An 18,820-nucleotide genomic window follows, 5' to 3' on the forward strand; every position below is an offset into this window, starting at 1 on the left:
TATACCATTACTTATTCAGGCATTTCCCAATTGAAGGGCATCTACTCATTTTTAGTTTTTTTGCTACCATAAAAAGAGCTGCTATAAACATTTTTGCACATGTGGGTCCTTTTCCATTCTTTATGATTTTCTTGGAATATAAACCCAGCAGTAATACTGCTAGATCAAAGAGTATGCACAATTTTATAACCCTTTGGGCATAGTTCAAATTGTACTTCAGAATAGTTGGATCAGTTCACAACTCCACCAATAATGCATTAGTGTCCCAGATTTCCCACATCCCCTCCAACATTTATCACTATCCTTTCCTGTCATCTTAGCCAATCTGAGAGGTATGAAGTGGTATATTAGAGTTGTTTTAATTTGCCTGAGAGACTTTTGCCCAAGAATATGTTTATAATAAGCTGAAGGAGAGATTACCTCATGTTGAAAACAGCATTATATTTGTACGTAGAGATTTAAACTTATGAAGGAAAATATCGTGATTTTTTTCTTATGATTTACAACTTTGTCTTTTATTTTTTTGGTGATTTATCCCATTTTTTTGTTTGTTTGTTTGTTTGTTTCTTTTCAGGGTAGAGGAGGCTGTCATCTTAACTTACTTTCCTGTAGTTCATCCCATCATGATTGCTGTCTGCTGTTTCCTTATCATTGTGGGGATGTTAGGATACTGTGGAACAGTCAAAAGAAATTTGTTGCTTCTTGCATGGGTATGGTTCTTACATCTTCTTTAATTTTACCTTAAAAAGATTAAATAGTAATATGTTGTTGTTTTTTTAATCTGTGTCACAAGAAAAATGCCTAGAGATCTGTGATAGCAATGTGATTCTATGTAGTGTTTGCCAAATATGCTGTGGGAAAGAATACATTCTTTTCCTGAGAGATATGATTGAAATTAGTATATTTACAGTCTTGTGTTCATTTTTGGAGTTGTAGTAATATGAACAATTTCTCTAAAGCTCTGCATTATAGTAGCAAGTTTTGTTTTCTTTTGTTTTATTCTCAGAGGTCATGTTACCACTCAAAGAGATCCTTTGAGGCCTGAGGACAAAGAATTCAGCAGGGCCTCAAGAAATTGTCTTGAAGTTATATTACTCTTCATATTGTTTTAAACAAACACCTAAATATTCAAATACATTCATGAGATATTGACATAACTTTGGAGTGGAAAGAAGTCAGTGGGCATTGAGGTTTGGTTCTATCACTAACTAGTTTTTCAACTATGGGAAAGCTATCTATTTAGGTTTCAATTTCTTCAGTTATAAAATAAAACATTTATAAAATAAATTTGATGGCTTCCAATTTTATAAGCTAGAATTATATTTATAAACTAGAATTATATAAGATATAGACTCATGATTGGTAAAATTTTGGAAGTTCTCTGTGGTTCTCAAAAAGGTATCATGTGAATTTTTACATCAATATTTTATTAATCTCTTAAAGGAAGGCATTCTTTATATTCAAGATAAATCAAATGCCCTATTCTAAAAAAAAACTGATACTACTTTTAGAAAATTCTTGCCTATCGATTTGCATGTAACCTTTTATACATAAAGTCAGAAATACCTCTCTATAGCAGTTTTATTTTTGAAACTGGAAGCTATCTGAGCAAATTGATTAAAGAAACAAACCAACAAATATTCATAGGTTTTGGCACGTCTTGATTAGTTACTGAAAAGGAATTCCTATTGAATTGTTATGATGTTCAAAATGTTGTCCATAACACTTGAAAAAGTAAGAAATTAAGGGAACTGACTTTTATGAAATAAAATCAGATAAAGCCAAATGTGAGAGACAAACCTCATAAAATATTGCTAGGGATTGTAGTAATTGATTTGTTCCTTTATTAAAAATAAAGATTTAAGTAACTGCATTCAATTTCATTTTAAAAATAAATATGCAGTTACCAGAGGCAGAATATTTTAAAAATGTCTTATCAGTGAAACACTGAAGGAAATGAAATAATAGTTTCTCTAGCATCATTAGAATTAAAGCCAAAAACATGATTAGAAATATAACCTAGAATGAACTATTGTTTTTTAGAGTAATTTCACTAGCACAACTTCCTTCTTTTTTTCAAATGAGAAATTGAAGTTAAGTGGAAATTGTTTTTGTCTTAGAAATGAAAGCAGCAGATTGGTACTACTAAAAGCTTTTAGCTATATAGACAATCATTGAATTCATTTGTTATTGCAATTCTACCTTGCCATTAAAACAAGCATTTTGAAAGTTTCACCAGCTCAGTGGGGATGTAAACAAATTGAACTGACATGTTTACCCTGTTCAGCAGTAGCTTAATGTAACCATCAGGAAATCATCATTTGTCATCTTGTGATACTTTATGTATATTCAGTTGCAGGCAAACTTTAAGTATAAAATGTAGACCTAAAACAAAGTTTTAGGAATGTGTAAACATTTCAGATCAGCTTATTATACTTAAGTAGGAGATACATTTTTCATTTTGACTGTTCTAGGGTTTTTGCATATTTTTCATTATTGAAAAAAATAACTCCATGTTTTTAGTTTTTCATTTTTAATCTAGAAGTTTATAGAACAATATCAGGAACTGGCTGATTAATGACAGTCAGGCTATTGTGAATGTTAGTAAAGTTAATTTTATGCTTCTTGTTTTATAATGTTAAAGTAAATCATATTTTCAAAATGATTCATTTTTTTAAGACCTTCAATTCTCCATTAAGATCTTCTCAGGAGTAGAAGATATGAGTTGTAAATGTCAGAATTATGTATTTTGACAATGTCATTAATACATGAATTTTAAGTTTGTGAAATATCCATTTTGTTTCCCTGTGATGAAAATATGTTTGCATGATTTTTTTCTTTGTTGTTTGTTATTATCCTATTTCATTGATATATTACTTTTACATTGTTAAAATACAATTTTGCAACATGGGTTTTCTCAATGAGAATTTTTTCTCTTAAAATTAATCATTTATATATAAGAAATATTTAGTATTCAATATTAATCTAACTTATAAGATATAAAATACTTTTAAAATCTTTATTGTGAATAAAAAACCTAGAATTAGCAGTATCATTTACTTGGAAATTTCAATATAGTCAATTAAAGTAACTTTTGAAACTATATTTAAATCAATTAGTTACAATGTACAAAATACTAAAACAAATGATTCATTCTAAGTATCAGGTTGTTTTTTTAAAGTTAGTATGTACTCTGTTCTTCTGGTTTTGTTCTTTTCTTTTTGTACAATTTCATAAAGATTTTTTCAGATTTCTTTATATTCCTTTTTTGATTTTACATGTATTATAATATTTTTATGTGAATTACCAAAATTTATTTGGTCATTTTTAAAAAATACTGGGCATTTTGGTTGCTTCCATCTTTTTGTCATTTATAAATAATATTATTATTAAAAAAAAAACTTTGCTTATAGCCAGTTTTCACATATAAACAATAGTTGTATAAACTGGGCATAAAAATTGGCAGTAAAGAAAAATTGTTTGCTTTTTGCAAGCACATTAATTTTCATTATTTATCTGTCACAATGAATTGTACATTAGTGTTTTAAAAGCATTTAAATACCTTCAAAACGTGAGAAGATTTATGCTTCCCTCAATCTTTTAGTACAACTTTTAATTCTAATAAGAACATAATCATATCATTTTTGTATAATTTAAAAAAAAAAAGAACTTATTTGCCCACCTGGAGTCTCCAGATTCATTCTCTGTCCACTGCAGTGATCATAGATGTAAAGCTAGAAGAAACAGTAGAGGCATTTTAGTCAATCCTCCATTTTACAGAGAAACTGAGGAAATTTATGCATAAAGTCACTGTGACTTGTCAAAGAACACAAAAGTGAAGTTATAGAAGTAGCTTTCGAATCCAGACCTTCCAATTCAAACTCCAGATCAGTAATCTTTCTACTGTACCACATAGAATATATATATATATATATATATATATATATATATATATATATATATATATATATATATATATATATATATATATATATATATATAAAAGCGAGTAGATAGTAGTTTGGTTAGGTCACTGCAAATGTTATTTTTATTGGAAAAATATAATATATTGATGGTATATAAGTTATTTTTATAATTAGAATGCTGCATGTTACAGTTATGGCACAGTTGTTTATAATTACTGTAAAAACAAACATAAAGATTTAAGTCTATCTCTCTTTAATTGTCAGATTTACTTTATTATTTAATATTTTTCTTTCCCCCAGTTACTGTCAGATTTACTTTAAGCACTCTTAATGAGTAGTTTACTAAAATGCATTTTTCTGTCTTTTTGATCAAGTCCAACTCTGCATCTAATCTGATCTGTTCCTAGAATAAATAATTATTTGCTCAAGGTATTAGATTTAGAGTAAAGAAGACTAGTTATTTTTGGTTATTGAGTACTATTTGGGATGTCTATAGAGGCTTTTCTCCTACATTTGGAACTAAACTGTATTTCAGTATTTTGTTTTGTTTGAAGTTTTCAGAATTCTGATTTTTAGCTGTTGTATTTTGTCAAGCATACTTTTTCTAATGTAATCATTGTATCAAAGTATAGCTATGTAGACATTTACCTACACATTTCTCATTCATTATACATATATCGTATACACACACACACACACACACGTGTATGTGTGTGTGTGTGTCAAACAAAATAAGATTTACACAAGATATGTCCATCTCTAGATAAATAGTTAGATTCTTGTCCTCTACTCATCTCTGACACATACTAATTTCCCTAGGAAAGTCACTTTACCTTTCAATGTACCATATCCTCTAAGACTTTAAGTAACAAAGACAATGATCTCCATTGGGAGAGAATGTTTCTCACAGAGAGTATTCTTAACACTAATGAAACCTCAAACTAGCAAAAAATCCCTGGTTTTGCCTATATCTTATCTATATCTATGCATATATATATGTATAAATTTAAATACATATATATTTATATATAAAAACATATCTATTGAAGGCTACAAATGCATGTATGTTTATATATTTGAGATAACTTTGGTTATAATATCATAATTAAATACACACATCCAGCATATTTTTTCATCTCTTATAAATCATTATGGTTGTTTCATGCTTCAAAATTATCAAAAGTCACACTTTTCATAATGCATTATGTCTTTTGAATTGGAATCTGAAACTCATTGTGAAGGAAGGAGGAATAAATATTTCAAGTAGTTCCTATACATTGTCTTGTAATGTCTTGCCTCCTAAGTAATTTTCAGTGATGAAGGGTTGAAAACCAGTAGCTGATTTGAAGGGCAGCTAGGTTTCACAATGGGCATAATGCAGGGCCTGGAGACAGGAAGACTCATCTTCCTGAATTCAATTCTGGTCTCAGACACTTATTATGTGATTTATTAAGTGACTGGGGATAAATCACTTTACCTTGTTTACCTCAGTTCTTCTGTAAACTGAACTGGAGAAGGAGATGGCAAACTGCTCCATTTTGCTTTTTGCCAGGAAAACCCCAAATGGGATCACAAAGAGACTGAAACAACAAACAACAAAAGCTGACTCAAATTCACTTGTGGCAACGAGGATATGTTATATATTTAAAATTAGTTTAGTTTTTTATTTATCATCACACTTTTAACCATTACAAGCTGTAGAATAACCTATTTGAAATTTTAAAAATTAAAATAGTCTGCAAAATTTTGATTTGCACACTGGTAAAAATGCTGTTGGGAGAAAAAAAAGAATTGCATAGCTCTTTCCTTATATTTTTGGAGTTGTTGGGGTTCATAATGCTTAATATCTGACTGAAATTCTCTGGCATCATATATGTTATTAGTATATGTAATTTCTGCTTCATCACTTTGAGTTGAGCCAAGAACACAGTATTTTCACTCTTTATGTAACTGGGTTCCAAATGAACATATAGTTTACATCTGGCAGACATAAAACAGAGTCTGTTTAAATAATCACACCACTTTCTGCAGGGTTTAGAAAAAGCTATGTGTACTGCTAATACTAATTAGATTTTATTAGGTAGAACTCTTTCTCACTTTCTATACTGTGTCACACTGGCTTTTATATCCTTATTTATATTTGGAGTTTAAATAAAAGTTAATAAGAAAAGGTGAAGAATAGATAAGTAACCCAAACCAATGTGAAAAGAATTCAGTAAATGTAGAGGTAGAAGATGCCTCTGTTCTTGTGACATTCTTGCTCTAGAAGGTACCTACTCTTCTGCAGCTCACTCTTCTGATTGGTGAGTTCTTCCTCAAAACTTCATTGAGGAACTTCTCTAGTCTTCCAACTTACTCCTTTACTCCTCTCCTGAATCCATTCTTGATACTCAGTACTTCTCCATCTTTTTTTCTATGTCTTCCCTGCCTTCTTTCCTTTCCCTCCCTCCCATCCTTCCTTCCTTCCTTCCTTCCTTCCTTCCTTCCTTCCTTCCTTCCTTCCTTCCTTCCTTCCTTCCTTCCTTCCTTCCTTCCTTCCTTCCTTCCTTCCTTCCTTCCTTCCTTCCTTCCTTCCTTCCTTCCTTCCTTCCTTCTTTCCTTCCTTCCTTCCTTCCTTCCTTCCTTCCTTCCTTCCTTCCTTCCTTCCTTCCTTCGTTCCTTCCTTCCTTCCTTCCTTCCTTCCTTCCTTCCTTCCTTCCTTCCTTCCTTCCTTCCTTCCTTCCTTCCTTCCTTCCTTCCTTCTGTACTTCCTTTTTAAAGTGCCCTTCCCACAAAGCTAGAATATTGAAGAATTTAAAAAGGCAAACACTGTCTTAAAGGAATCTGTTGTACATTAGACAATATGACTTAACTACCTAACAACAACAACAAAAAGAATAAATGGAGTTGACAAGTTAATAAGCCTGATTTTTCTAAGAATGGTCACGTTTCTTGAGGAGGAAAAAGACAACAGTTTCACAAGTTAGTGGATGCAATTAAACACAATAATGATTTCAAAGAGAAATTGTAAATTATTCCTAGAATGGGAAATATGACTCCCTTCTATATTTCTCAATAAATCTGGCCTCAACTTGAATATCCCTTGCTTAAGGAAATTCAGTACATCATGCTATGAATATACTTTTATTGTTGAATAGCTTAATGGTATACTTGAAGAAAGTATTTGTTTTATCAGACATTCCTGAGACGAATAAATCTCATGAAGTATCATGGGTTAAAAGAAAGTGTTGAATTTGTAGTCAATAGAGATACAAAGTTTGAGTTTTAGCTTCTGATACATATTTGCTGTGATCATGCGTATGCTTGTTGTAGTCTTTGAATTTCAATTTCTTCATTGGTAAAATGGTAGTAATATACTTGTAGTACTATACTACTAGTGTTGTTATGAGACTGAAATAAAGTAATGCACATAAAATACTTTAGAAAACTTATAATGCAGTATAATTGTCAGGTGTTAATATTGATGCAGTTAAGGTTTTATGAAACTTAGTGTGAACTAGATCAAAGTCAGATTTTTCTTTTGCCATGAAAAATGGATTTCCCTAAGCAAATAATGTTACAAAATTGTATTTCTAATATGTTAATTAAAATAAACCTATTATTTTTAAAACACTCATTTGCATACCCATAATTGATGTACTGTTTAATAAATCATTCTGATGTACTTACTAAAACAGGTATACAAAGAATACTTTCAACACTATGTTATTCTGTTTCTAATGCACTTGAAAGTTCTATAGAAGAATGTCTAAACTTTGGAGTAATCTTGGTGTTGCTTGAGGTCAAGTACGTAATAGATTGTTGTTTTTCTATGTAGTTCATTTTATCTGACCATCTTGGTAGAGCTAGAATCTAATATGGTAGAGACCACTCTTTGAGATAGAATTAGAATACAATACTTGTTGATGTCTTTTAGACTACATTTCTTTGACCTTTAAAGTTTCCATTTCTGGAGAGATATTTTCCCATATTCTCAGGGCGTGCGTTTTGTACTTTCCCTCTCTATATTCTCAATTCCATCAATTCCTCTTGCCTTCATCCTTGAAACTGTCCTACTGATCATTCCTTTTCTGTCATCTTCAGGGTCTCCATATTTTGCTACTCTTTCCCTTTTATCTACTAAGATAACATCTCTCTCATTCTTTACTTGATGGTGCTATCCTACACTCTATCAATCTATAACTGACCTAAAACTGGCATTTTTTTCAATCCACATCTATATTGAACAATATGTATCTTTTGGCTTTGAAAAAACATTCTTATTGCATCCTCTTTCCTCCCTTGACTTCACTAACATAAACCTAATTTTAATCTTGCTTGTTTAGTAGCACTTCTCTGATCTCCTTTGCTGAGTCATTGTCATTTACATTCTACCCATTATACATGGGGATCCTTCAAAGTGCCATCCTGTTTCCATGTATTCCTTTAAACTCTCTCTCTTCATTATCTCCTCTGTTCTCATGGTTTTAATTATGATCTCTACATAGATAACACTCAATTCTCCATAAGCAATGAATTTCTATCTTGAATTTCAGTCCTTTTTTCTTCCAACTGCTTAATGATCTTTTCTTTTTGGATGTCCCATCAAGTTCAAATTATCAAACATTGAATAATCTATCCTTCTTCCAAACTTCCCCATCACTTTCAAGAGCAGATCCTCCCAGTTATCTAGATTTGTAAATTCAGAGTTATTTTTTTTTTTACTTTCTCCTCAGCTTCTCAAATTCAATCACTTAAAAAGTTCTATTAGTTTTTCCACTGTAATTTCTCATTTCCACTCCTTTCTCATTTTTCTCTGACACAATTATCAGTACTTGGCTGGTGTGTCAATAACCTCCTAAAGTCATCTTCCTACCACCAATCTCTTCTTCCTTCTATCCATGCCAAGATAATATTCCTAAAATACATCTGATTATATACCTTGATAAAAATCTCCAGTGTTCCATATTGCTTATAAGCTAAAATTCAGACTTTTAGCCTGGCATTTGAGGTCTTATGCGATTTGGCTCAAACCTGCTTTTTCAGTATTAGTTTTCATTACTCTGCTTCACATTGTTTGTATTTCAGCCAAACTGCTGTTTCTAATACTTAGTCTACCTTTTCTGCTACTGGGCATTTAAAGAAAGCTGACCTATATTTTTGCCTTTCAAATTTCTATCTTCCTTCAGGGTAGCATTCAGATACCATCTCCTCTATGAAGTTTTCTCTTTTCCCATCAGTTACTGACAATTTCCACTTCAAACTCCCTTGCATTTATCTCTCTGTGTTGCAGCCTTTCTGTAGAGTGCCCTCCCTGAGGACTTGGAATGGATTTTTGTTTTTATATCACCAGTGTCTAGCATAATATATTGTATATTATAAATATTTAACAAATATTTAACTGAATTAAATTATTTTTAAAAATAAAATGTTTTTGGCATTAAAAGTACATTACTAAGACTAAGGAGGAAAATGGAAACCTACTAAATTTCCCAGATCTTCTCTGGTAGAATCTCAAAATGCCTTACTTGTTAAATTCAGGTAAATATTCTTACTATAACATTCTTAATTGAAATTAAAAGAAAAAAAAATCTTCCTTTTATGAAAAATAATTTCATAAAATGAAGTTTTGTTATATTTGAGGATATATGTATATTCCTACATATATTATACAAATAAATAAACTAAAGTAAATGTAACTTCTTTGACAATAATTGTAAAATTTAATAAGAAAAAAATGACTAAAACCCAGAAGTTAATATTTACAGAATAACATTGCATATCATATTCTGAAGTATTGGTCAAGATTATTTCTTCCCATCTTTTGGATTTTTTTCTAACCTATCATATAGAGGATATTATATAAGTGCTTGAAATAATGGGCCTTATTTTTTCCTTTGAATCTAGGGGTGGTATTAGGTATATGCTACTGATGAAGAACCTCAACTAGAAGATTTTGGGTAAAGATGGCCTAGATCCTGGTCCCCAATTTATTCAGAATATATGTTCCATCAGTTCAGCATTGTTTTTATTTTTATTTTTTTGTTTTATTTTACTAATTCAGTTTTTAGTGAAAATCATATTATTTGGTGAATTTTGTCAATATCCAGTTGATCATGGCTTCTATTCAACTCTTAGATGATGATGGTATGATAGTTATAGAGAAGGAAGCTGTCATTCTGGGTCTCAGTGATTCTATGAAGAACCATAGTCTTTTTTTCATATGTTCCCCTCTATTGTCTATTTATCTGTCCAGGTAAAATATATATCCCACAGAGTGATTTGTTGGAGACCAATGAAGACTCTTTAAAACTAATAGGATAGGTGGCAACTAGGTGGTGCAGTGGATAGAGTACCAGCTCTGGAGTCAGGAGGACCTGAGTTCAAATCTGATCTCAGACACTTAACATTTCCTAGCTGTGTGACCCTGAGCAAGTCACTTCCCTCCCCATAGTCCTAAGAAGATAAAAGGTAGCAGAACTCTTAAGATAAGTTGTTTTATTAATTTTTTCCACAAACCTATTTTGGTTCCTGTTGAGAATTCTCAATTTAGCTTTCAATCTTTAAAATACCTATTGCTGATTTGTAGACTTTCTAGATATTGCCCTCTTTGACAATAAATATAAAATTCAATAAGAAATAAGACTAAAATCTGGAAGTTAAGGTTTATAAAGTAACATTTATATCATAAATCATGAACATATATCATGTTCTAAAATACTGGAGAATCAATTACAGAGTTCAAGAAATGATGGAGACTTTCTTAGGTTTTTCTTTTTTAAAGATTTCAGGACCTCTAAAGATTACATCATCTTATTTTTATGCTGTTACCTAGAAAACAAAGTTTGAGCCAAATTGTGAAAGACCTCTTTAATTTGAACTGCATTAGTATGCAAGTACTTTGTGAATAGGGATTGTTTTACTATTTGTACTTGTATTCCCAGCACTTATAATAAATGATTTTTGATTGATTGAAATTCATAACTATGGAATCCCTAAAATAATGATTTGGTTAATGTTTGACTATGTACTTTGACTAACAGATGGGGTGGATGAGAGTAGGGAGGAATAGAGGAAGTTAAGGTAAACAAATTAGCTGAATAAAACAAAGTCTCTGAGGAAATAGTTACTTATTTATTAAGAATTAATTGCTTAATCACTTACTATAGCCAGATTCCTTCTCCAGTCCCCAAGGTTTATGCATTCAAACAAATCCTTTAAAGAAACTTCATACTTTCCAACACTCTGATGGCTAAATTTGAATTACAGCATATTCTTGAAAGTATCAGAGTTTTATTTATTTGAAAATATTCTATAATTCAAATGTTTTAGTATTACACCAACTTTCCCTTTAATTATGTCCATTTATTAAGGGTTTACTTTCATTCTATTCAGAAAAGGTTGTTCAATGTTACCCATGTTCTGGAAATGTTGAATATTGTTAGAGATTGCACTTAGAACTGATTTCATTTTTTTGCAGTTACTTTTTGACCACAGGATATAACTGAGATTTTTATCCCTTTTTTTTTCCTGAGGGGGAAGGGTAGGTGCCCATGTAATGAAAATATTCTGTATATTCTGGTCTCAGTAGATTCTTAACAAAATGACAGCTATTCCATTACCTTGTACAAATATTTGACACTGGAATTCTATTATATACTAACTACAAGTAATGTAATATTTTAAAATCTCCTGTTTTGAGGTTAAGAAAAATAAGCAACTGACAGAGAGCTACTTAACACTAAAAGTCTGAAGTTTAGCATTAGATAGGCTAGAGACTGGAGTTTATCATTTATCATTTTCACAATCTAGGCCTTTAATCAAATGTTATGCTTATTAAAGTGTAGGTATTTAAAGAATAGCTAGTAAGAAAAGGACACTATTTAATGTTGAACATCCTTAATATAGTTTTATTTTTTGAAATGGGGTATATCTGCATGGGTACATGGATGTGAGGTTGCATGTGCACTTGTGCAAGTTGTTGAACTGAAGATGGGGCCAATAAGTATGTAAATAAATCTTTGGAAATATCTACTTATTTGTAGATAAGTCCTAGGAAATTTCTTAAGGCACATAGAGATTAAGTGTCCCTATTCACACAACTGGTTAATCTTAAAGGCAGGATTTGAATCCCTATCTTCCTGACTCCAGGAATTGTGTGTAATGTACCATATTGCCTCAGATGATTTCAAACTAGAAGCATATTACCAGATAGGTTATTCTGCTTCTGTGTTGTCATGGTGGAAGTGAGAGCCCATGGATTCAAATAGGAATTATATTCTTTATTACCTGCTTGTGTGAGTTTAGGCAAAGAATTTGCCTCAATATGACTCAGTTTCCTCATATGTAAAATAAAGAATTTGTATTGGATCGTTTTTGATGTCCTATTTAATTCTAAATCTCTGGTCCTGTCTTGGTAACTGTGATTTTAAATAAGTTATAGTAAAGAGCACATTTTTAGTTTTTAAATGAAAAGGCCATATTTTCAGACATTACTATCACAGGAACTACTATTACTCTTGTCTTTGGGGAACTATTTGGCTACATTGTACAAATTATCATAGAAACCAAATTAAGAGGTTAACTGCTAATGTAGTGGGAAAGGCTTCATTATTTTAAGTTAATCATTTAATTGCTGTGATCTTCATTTTCCTCATTTGTAATATGAGACTTGAACTAAATACATATAAGATCCTTTGAAATGCAAAATCCCATGGTCCTCAGGATGAAGAAGTGGAAATATTTTAGATGAATAAGCTTAAGCTAACTGACATTTATTTAGAAACCAAGTTATAAGATAAATTGCCTGTCTTAACATTTGTGGAATCTCTATAAATGAAAAAACAATTCTTTTTTCTAAATGTGGTATATTTCACAGCACGTGTTTCAAGCATGTGGGGTACATTAATATTTGAGATGTATCAACCAAATAAGCCTCAGTGATTTTCTAAAAATTTCAATATTTTTTCTTTTGGTTTCATCTTTGCTTACTGGTTAACTAGTGTTCACAGAATAGGAGCTCAGTAAATGTTGAGTTTTGTGTTTTGCAAGTTCAATAAAAATAATTATTAAATTAGAAAAATTGAAATAAATTAACTATGTAATTATATTTTTATCCTCAGTACTCATTTTAAGTTTCTTTATCAAATGTTATGCATACCCATTATATTAGAGTGAAGTATAAAAAATGTTTCCTACTCATCCCTTCCAAAATTTCAATCAAACAATTTGAGTTTATCAATGATTACATGCTTAATGACTATTTTAGGGACCAGAGATTCCATGGCATTCTATTGTGTTATCAAAGAAAGAAAATTCATTCTATACTCCACTAGAAAGAACCTAATGTTTCTCAGGGGTGCCAACATCTTGCTTTCTTTCCTTGTTGGACTCCTTTAAATCCCAATACCTTACATTATCCCTCACTATACCCCTACAGAACTTGGAAGTAGCTTCTAAGAGGGTGCCAGGCACAAGGGTTAGAGACCAGCAGAGAATGAAGTGGAGCAAGTCAAGAAGAGGTGCTTTTGCTCCCTCTTGCAGGGCAACTAGGAGACAATCTGATGGGGTTGATGGGAGGAAGTAAAGTGGTGCAACCATGAACCTCATTCTAGTGGTGCGTTACCAGATCAATTTTTAAGCTTTCCATCTTTCTTAAATACCTCATCCCCAGATTACCTAGAAAGTCTGAAGATGAGATGAAAATTCTTTAGGCAACACCATAGATGGAGTGGAATTATTCTGCTACTCAGAGAAGTCTGGCCCTATTTAGGATCGAAGTCTGCAAAAACAAAATGTGGTATGCCACGTTCTCCCTCCAACAGCTCAACTCATTTTCCTGGAGGATGTAGACTTTGCAATATTCTCCCTATTGGTGTCTCTTGATCAATTCCCTTGAGCAAACTGCTATGAGTCTGTTTAAGGTCCAGGAACCTTGAATTCTACTCCTCTCCCCCTCCTTCCCTCCCCCCCTGCCCCAGCACTGTGAGGGAATTCATTAACTGTTTTTGCCCCTAGTGAAAAACCACCTAGTTACACTTCTAAGGTAAATGACTGATTTTTAACAATTTCATTGTGGTTGTTAGGACAGCCTTTGACTGTGACTGAATAGGCTATGGGGAATGGGATTAGGGCCCACAACTGGGGCTAAAGTACTATGAGTGTACTTAAAGCATTTTTTCACTTATTATTCCCCACCATATTTACTTTTTTTTTTTTTTTTTTTTTTAACTTTTTTACTCCCTATATTTCCTCATCCATGTCTTATAGTTTTGGCAGTTTTTTAGACTTGTTTGATAGCATTCTGTATTTATGGGCCCTAACATGTTTTACTTTTATTTTCCAACCATCTTAATAGCTTTGTGGTTAATGACAGGAGTGGCCCCATGGCAGTTTCATTTAATAATTAATATGGATAAAATACAATAGTAATTTTTTGACCCGGATATCTCAGTGGTTGGTATATACTCCCCTGCAGTCAAAGACAAAATTTATTCACATTCAAAATAAATATTCATAGCAATACTTGGTTAAAAAAAACTTGAAAAAAGCTAAATGCTCATATAAGAAATGTGTATCATAAAGAATGATGAATGTCATGAATTCAGAGAAGTATTGGAAGAGTTCTAAACTGAAGAAGAATGAAGTAGAAACAGTAAAACAATGTATATAACACATGAAAATAACAAAATCTTAAAATAAAATACTGTATGATTATAATGACTAGAGTTGGCTCTGGAAAAGAGATAACAAAATATAGTGCCCCAACTCCCTACCTTTTCTTTGCTGAGATGAAGGATAGTGGGTGGGGAAAATTGCATATAAATTTATATTTCATTGATTTTGATTAATTTTGCTAAACTGTTCTTTTCTTTCATTTATTTATTTATTTATTTTCAGATTTTGCCGAGTAAGGGTTATGTATTTTCAGAAATGTTAAAATGTTATTAAAAACTAATGATGATAAAAATGTTTAAATATATAAAATACATGAAAATTGGTTGGAGGGAACAAAAATAATATAATCTCAATGTTGGTAAAAAAAAATGACATCTCAGGTTTTTTTAGAATTAGATCTAGTTAATTAGTTTTTTTTTTTTTTTTTTTTTCTCTGAGGCAATTGGAGTTAAGTAACTTGCCCAGAGTCACACAGCTAGGAAGTGTTAAATGTCTGAGGGCAGATTTGAACTTGAGTCCTCCTGACTTCATGGCTGATGCTCATTAATTAGATTTTTTAAAGTTTTTTTGAGGATTCTAGTTATAAAAATGCATTGTAATGAAAATGAATTTTAATAACTCTTTTTAATTGTTATTGTGAACTTATTGTCTTTATTATTATGGACTGAATCATCAAGAACAAGAAAGAGACTTGTATAAGAAACTACAAACTGTTTTTTAAATTGATCTTTTAAGAAACAAACAAAAGGGGCAGCTAGATGGCACAGTGGATTGAGCACCAGCCCTGAAGTCAGGAGGACCTGAGTTCAAATGTGACCTCAGACACTTAATATCTCCTAGCTGTGTGACCCTGGGCAAGTCACTTAAACTCAATGCCTCAGCAAAAAAAAAAGAGAAAGAAACAAACATATATGTATGTATAATTCATAATATAATTTTACAATGTAATTTATAAAAAATGCTTTGTGCCTCTCTTCCACATTTTTGTTTTCTTTTGTTCATTAAAATTTTATTGATTCTGTTTTTTTTCTAACATTTTTCACTAAGTTGCCACTCATCCCCTTTGTAGAAGCCTTCCCTTGAATCAAATATGTATAGTTCAACAAAGCAAATCAACACAGTAACCACACTAAGAATGTATTTCTCATATGCATTTCTTATCTATTGCCTTTCTGTCAAGTAGTGCTTTATTAAAAGCTCACAGGATGGGGATAATTAACCTGGGCAAGCTTCAAAATGAGATCCAATCTGCCCTTACCCCCTCATTTTCAAAGCAGGAAATTAGATTTTCTTTTCAACTTAAAATGATAATAAGATAAGAATTTATAAGAGCTGTGACTGTGATTGTTTCTAAAATAGCACAATTTTTAAGAGCTTCCTTTAAATATATATATGAAAAATGTATGACGTGTTCATATATAAAATATATTGTCATATAATATACATATTATATGTAAATATAACACTACAATTGCTAATATATAACATTAATTATATACTTCATTAAATATATATGTATACTTTGTTAAGTATAAAAGTATGCTTTTTTAAAAAAACAGCTTTCAGCAAGTTCACTAAATAAATTACCCTTGTACTTTACAGGGCTGATCAGATTCAAGGTTTGAAAATGCCAAGCTTAATGGCTTTTAATGACTATGATGACCACCATACTTAGAGGCTTCCAAAGGAGCATATAATATTTTATATTTTTGTAAGTCACTTAAGGTTCTTAAACAAATGCTTTCTTTATGAAAGTCTTCTGAGGTAGAGACTTACAGCTAATATCAAGAAAAGGACTCAGATCCAGGTGGTAAAGTCATACAACCATTTTCTTTTCTATTGTATTCTTTTCACTCTATTATGCTTCATTTTTGAGATGCTGGGGAGGATGGAGAGGAGGCTTCTAAGAAACTTTTGTGTTCAATTTTAAATCTTTTGGTTTTCTCTGAGATCTTTACTTTCCTGCCTTCATACAAAAAAAAAAAAAAAAAAAAAAAGGATCCCTTGAGAGGTTCTGGTTAATTGAAATTTTATCATATCTATATGATGCTGGCTGAGTTTTGGTTAATTTATTTTTAGCACCATGTTGGTTTAGATGGGTCTGGATACTTCTTTCTGAACAGAAAGGCTAATATCTCAGGTGGTCAGATTTTATGTTATTTATTGACACTATCTCCATTGTTTTGAAAAACTTTTCTTTACTGAGAAAACTTGTTTATTAATATAAGTGTGGTTTATAGTGAGCCAGATTTCTCTGAGAGTCTTAATTATGTGGTACCCAAGTTCCTTTGTATTTCATCTATGGAAGCCACTGAAAGATTTTGAGTAAAGCAATGATATAGTCAGCCTATGCGTTAGGAAGATTGTTTTAGTAGCTAGGGGAAGACTAAATTGGAAAGGAAAGAAAGTGAATTTGGACAGACAAGCCAGGAGGCTATTAAATAAGCAGGAAGTGATAAGGGCCTTAATTAGGATGATGAGAATATTAGGAAAAGAAGGATGTAATAGATTATATCATTAGAGTGGACAGATCTTGGCAAATTGACTAGATATTGGAGAAGTAGGAGTAAGGAGACAAAGATCTCTGTTTTGAATTTGGTGATGGGATGGAGTATGATGGGATTATCAGTGTAAATAAGGAAATTGAGAGGGAGATCAAGTTTATGGAGAAAAATAATGAGTTCAGTTTTTAACATGTGTTTGAGCTGTTGGCTGGATATCCAGGAAGAATTGTCTAGCAGAAAATTGAGATGTGTGATTAAATCTCAGAGGAATGATTCTGGGTGAACAAGTTTGAGAATCATATGCATAGACCATGATGTCTTAATTTACTTTAGCAGCATTAATAATCCACATAGCAGTAAAAATTTAATAAAGAGATAGTGAAAATTTCCCCATTTCTAAGGTTACCAAGAGGGGAATTGTTAAAGATGGGCAAGGAATTCAAAGAAAGAATAAAAGGTATTATTTAAATGTCATCAAATTGCTAATTAATTATAGAATTATGAAATAGGAGTAAGCACACTCAGTTATTTGAGTACTTTCAGTGAAAGGCCACAATGGTAGAAAGAGTAATGCTTCAATCACACTTTAATAAGGCATGGAAGGTGCAGGGGTAATTGACACAACAAGAACAGAGACAAATGGTATAAAAGGAGGGACCAAGAGGCAGATGGCATGGGAATGGGGCTAGGATGGTGAAGGAAGGCAGGCAGTATAGGGAAGAAAAATGGGATAGGGATGAGGCACAGAAAATAATTTACTTAACCTTAGTTTAGAATTGGAGCATGTGGCAGCTAGGACTGGAATGGAAATGGAAAAATAACTGGGAAGGGTACAGTAGGGGGTGGCAGGACTTTAGGGTCTCTTTTCTAATATCATTTTTGTGGGGGACAAACTAGTTCTTTTCTGTACCATCTTGAAATTAGTTCACTAACATATTCACATTATCTCAAAGTTTAAGCAATATTTGGTATTCTGTTGGTCTTACTGTGGGTTTCTGGACTTTATCTGAGATTAACATATAGGACCAAAATCCTGACATTAAAACCCATGATTTAATACATGATATCATGATGCCATTTTTTATTAATATCTGATATAATTTGCAAATTATACTCCTTTGTTCTTTGGATCAGTCTGTATGTGACTTCAAGTTTCTCGACAATTTTCTTGATTTGTTACTAATACTGGCTTTTTATAAACTTGGTTACCACACTGATTAGAAATGGAAGGGGTGGTCGGGAAACCAAAACAAGAAGCAATTTTAACACAGCTCCTGATTGTAGAGTCAAAGCTAAAAGAGATAGTAATTAAACCAAGTTACCTTGAATCCAAGGGTTGTTCTCATTGCTACAAACACATACCCACACACACCTCATTTTTACTTTAAGGATACTTGAATTCATTACTATGAAAACATTATTAAATTTGCAGAGTTGTAGAGAAAAGCAAATGAAATTACAATGTCCCTCATGGAATTGGAAGAGAAAGTTTCGACAAGGATGAAGAGAGAATTCAAAGAAATGAAAAGAAATGACCATGTGAAGCAGGAAGGTGATAAAATAGGATGATGGCACTATTGATCATCGAACAAATTTTCTTTCTGATGGGTGTCCATAAGAAAGCTTCTTACTAAAACATTCAATTTTACAGAGTACTTAGAAATCAATCTTGACAACTAATTGGCGAGGATTTGACAGAGCAGCCAAAACAATCTGTTGGTATTTTATTTGGGA

The 18,820-nt window shown here is 31.7% G+C and overlaps 1 protein-coding gene across 2 annotated transcripts in view; it reads left to right on the forward strand.

Moving 5' to 3' along the window:
• The window catches only part of TSPAN12 (tetraspanin 12), a 102,848-nt gene that overhangs the window by 25,755 nt on the left and 58,273 nt on the right, over positions 1-18,820 (forward strand). For both annotated transcript variants that reach the window (XM_074268163.1, XM_074268164.1), the window contains one exon: positions 575-710. In XM_074268163.1, coding sequence (XP_074124264.1) covers positions 575-710 — 136 coding nt within the window. The remainder of the gene's footprint in view (positions 1-574; positions 711-18,820) is intronic.

This window comes from Sminthopsis crassicaudata, chromosome 5 (genome assembly GCF_048593235.1).
Source record: "Sminthopsis crassicaudata isolate SCR6 chromosome 5, ASM4859323v1, whole genome shotgun sequence".
In the NCBI taxonomy this organism is placed as follows: domain Eukaryota; kingdom Metazoa; phylum Chordata; class Mammalia; order Dasyuromorphia; family Dasyuridae; genus Sminthopsis; species Sminthopsis crassicaudata.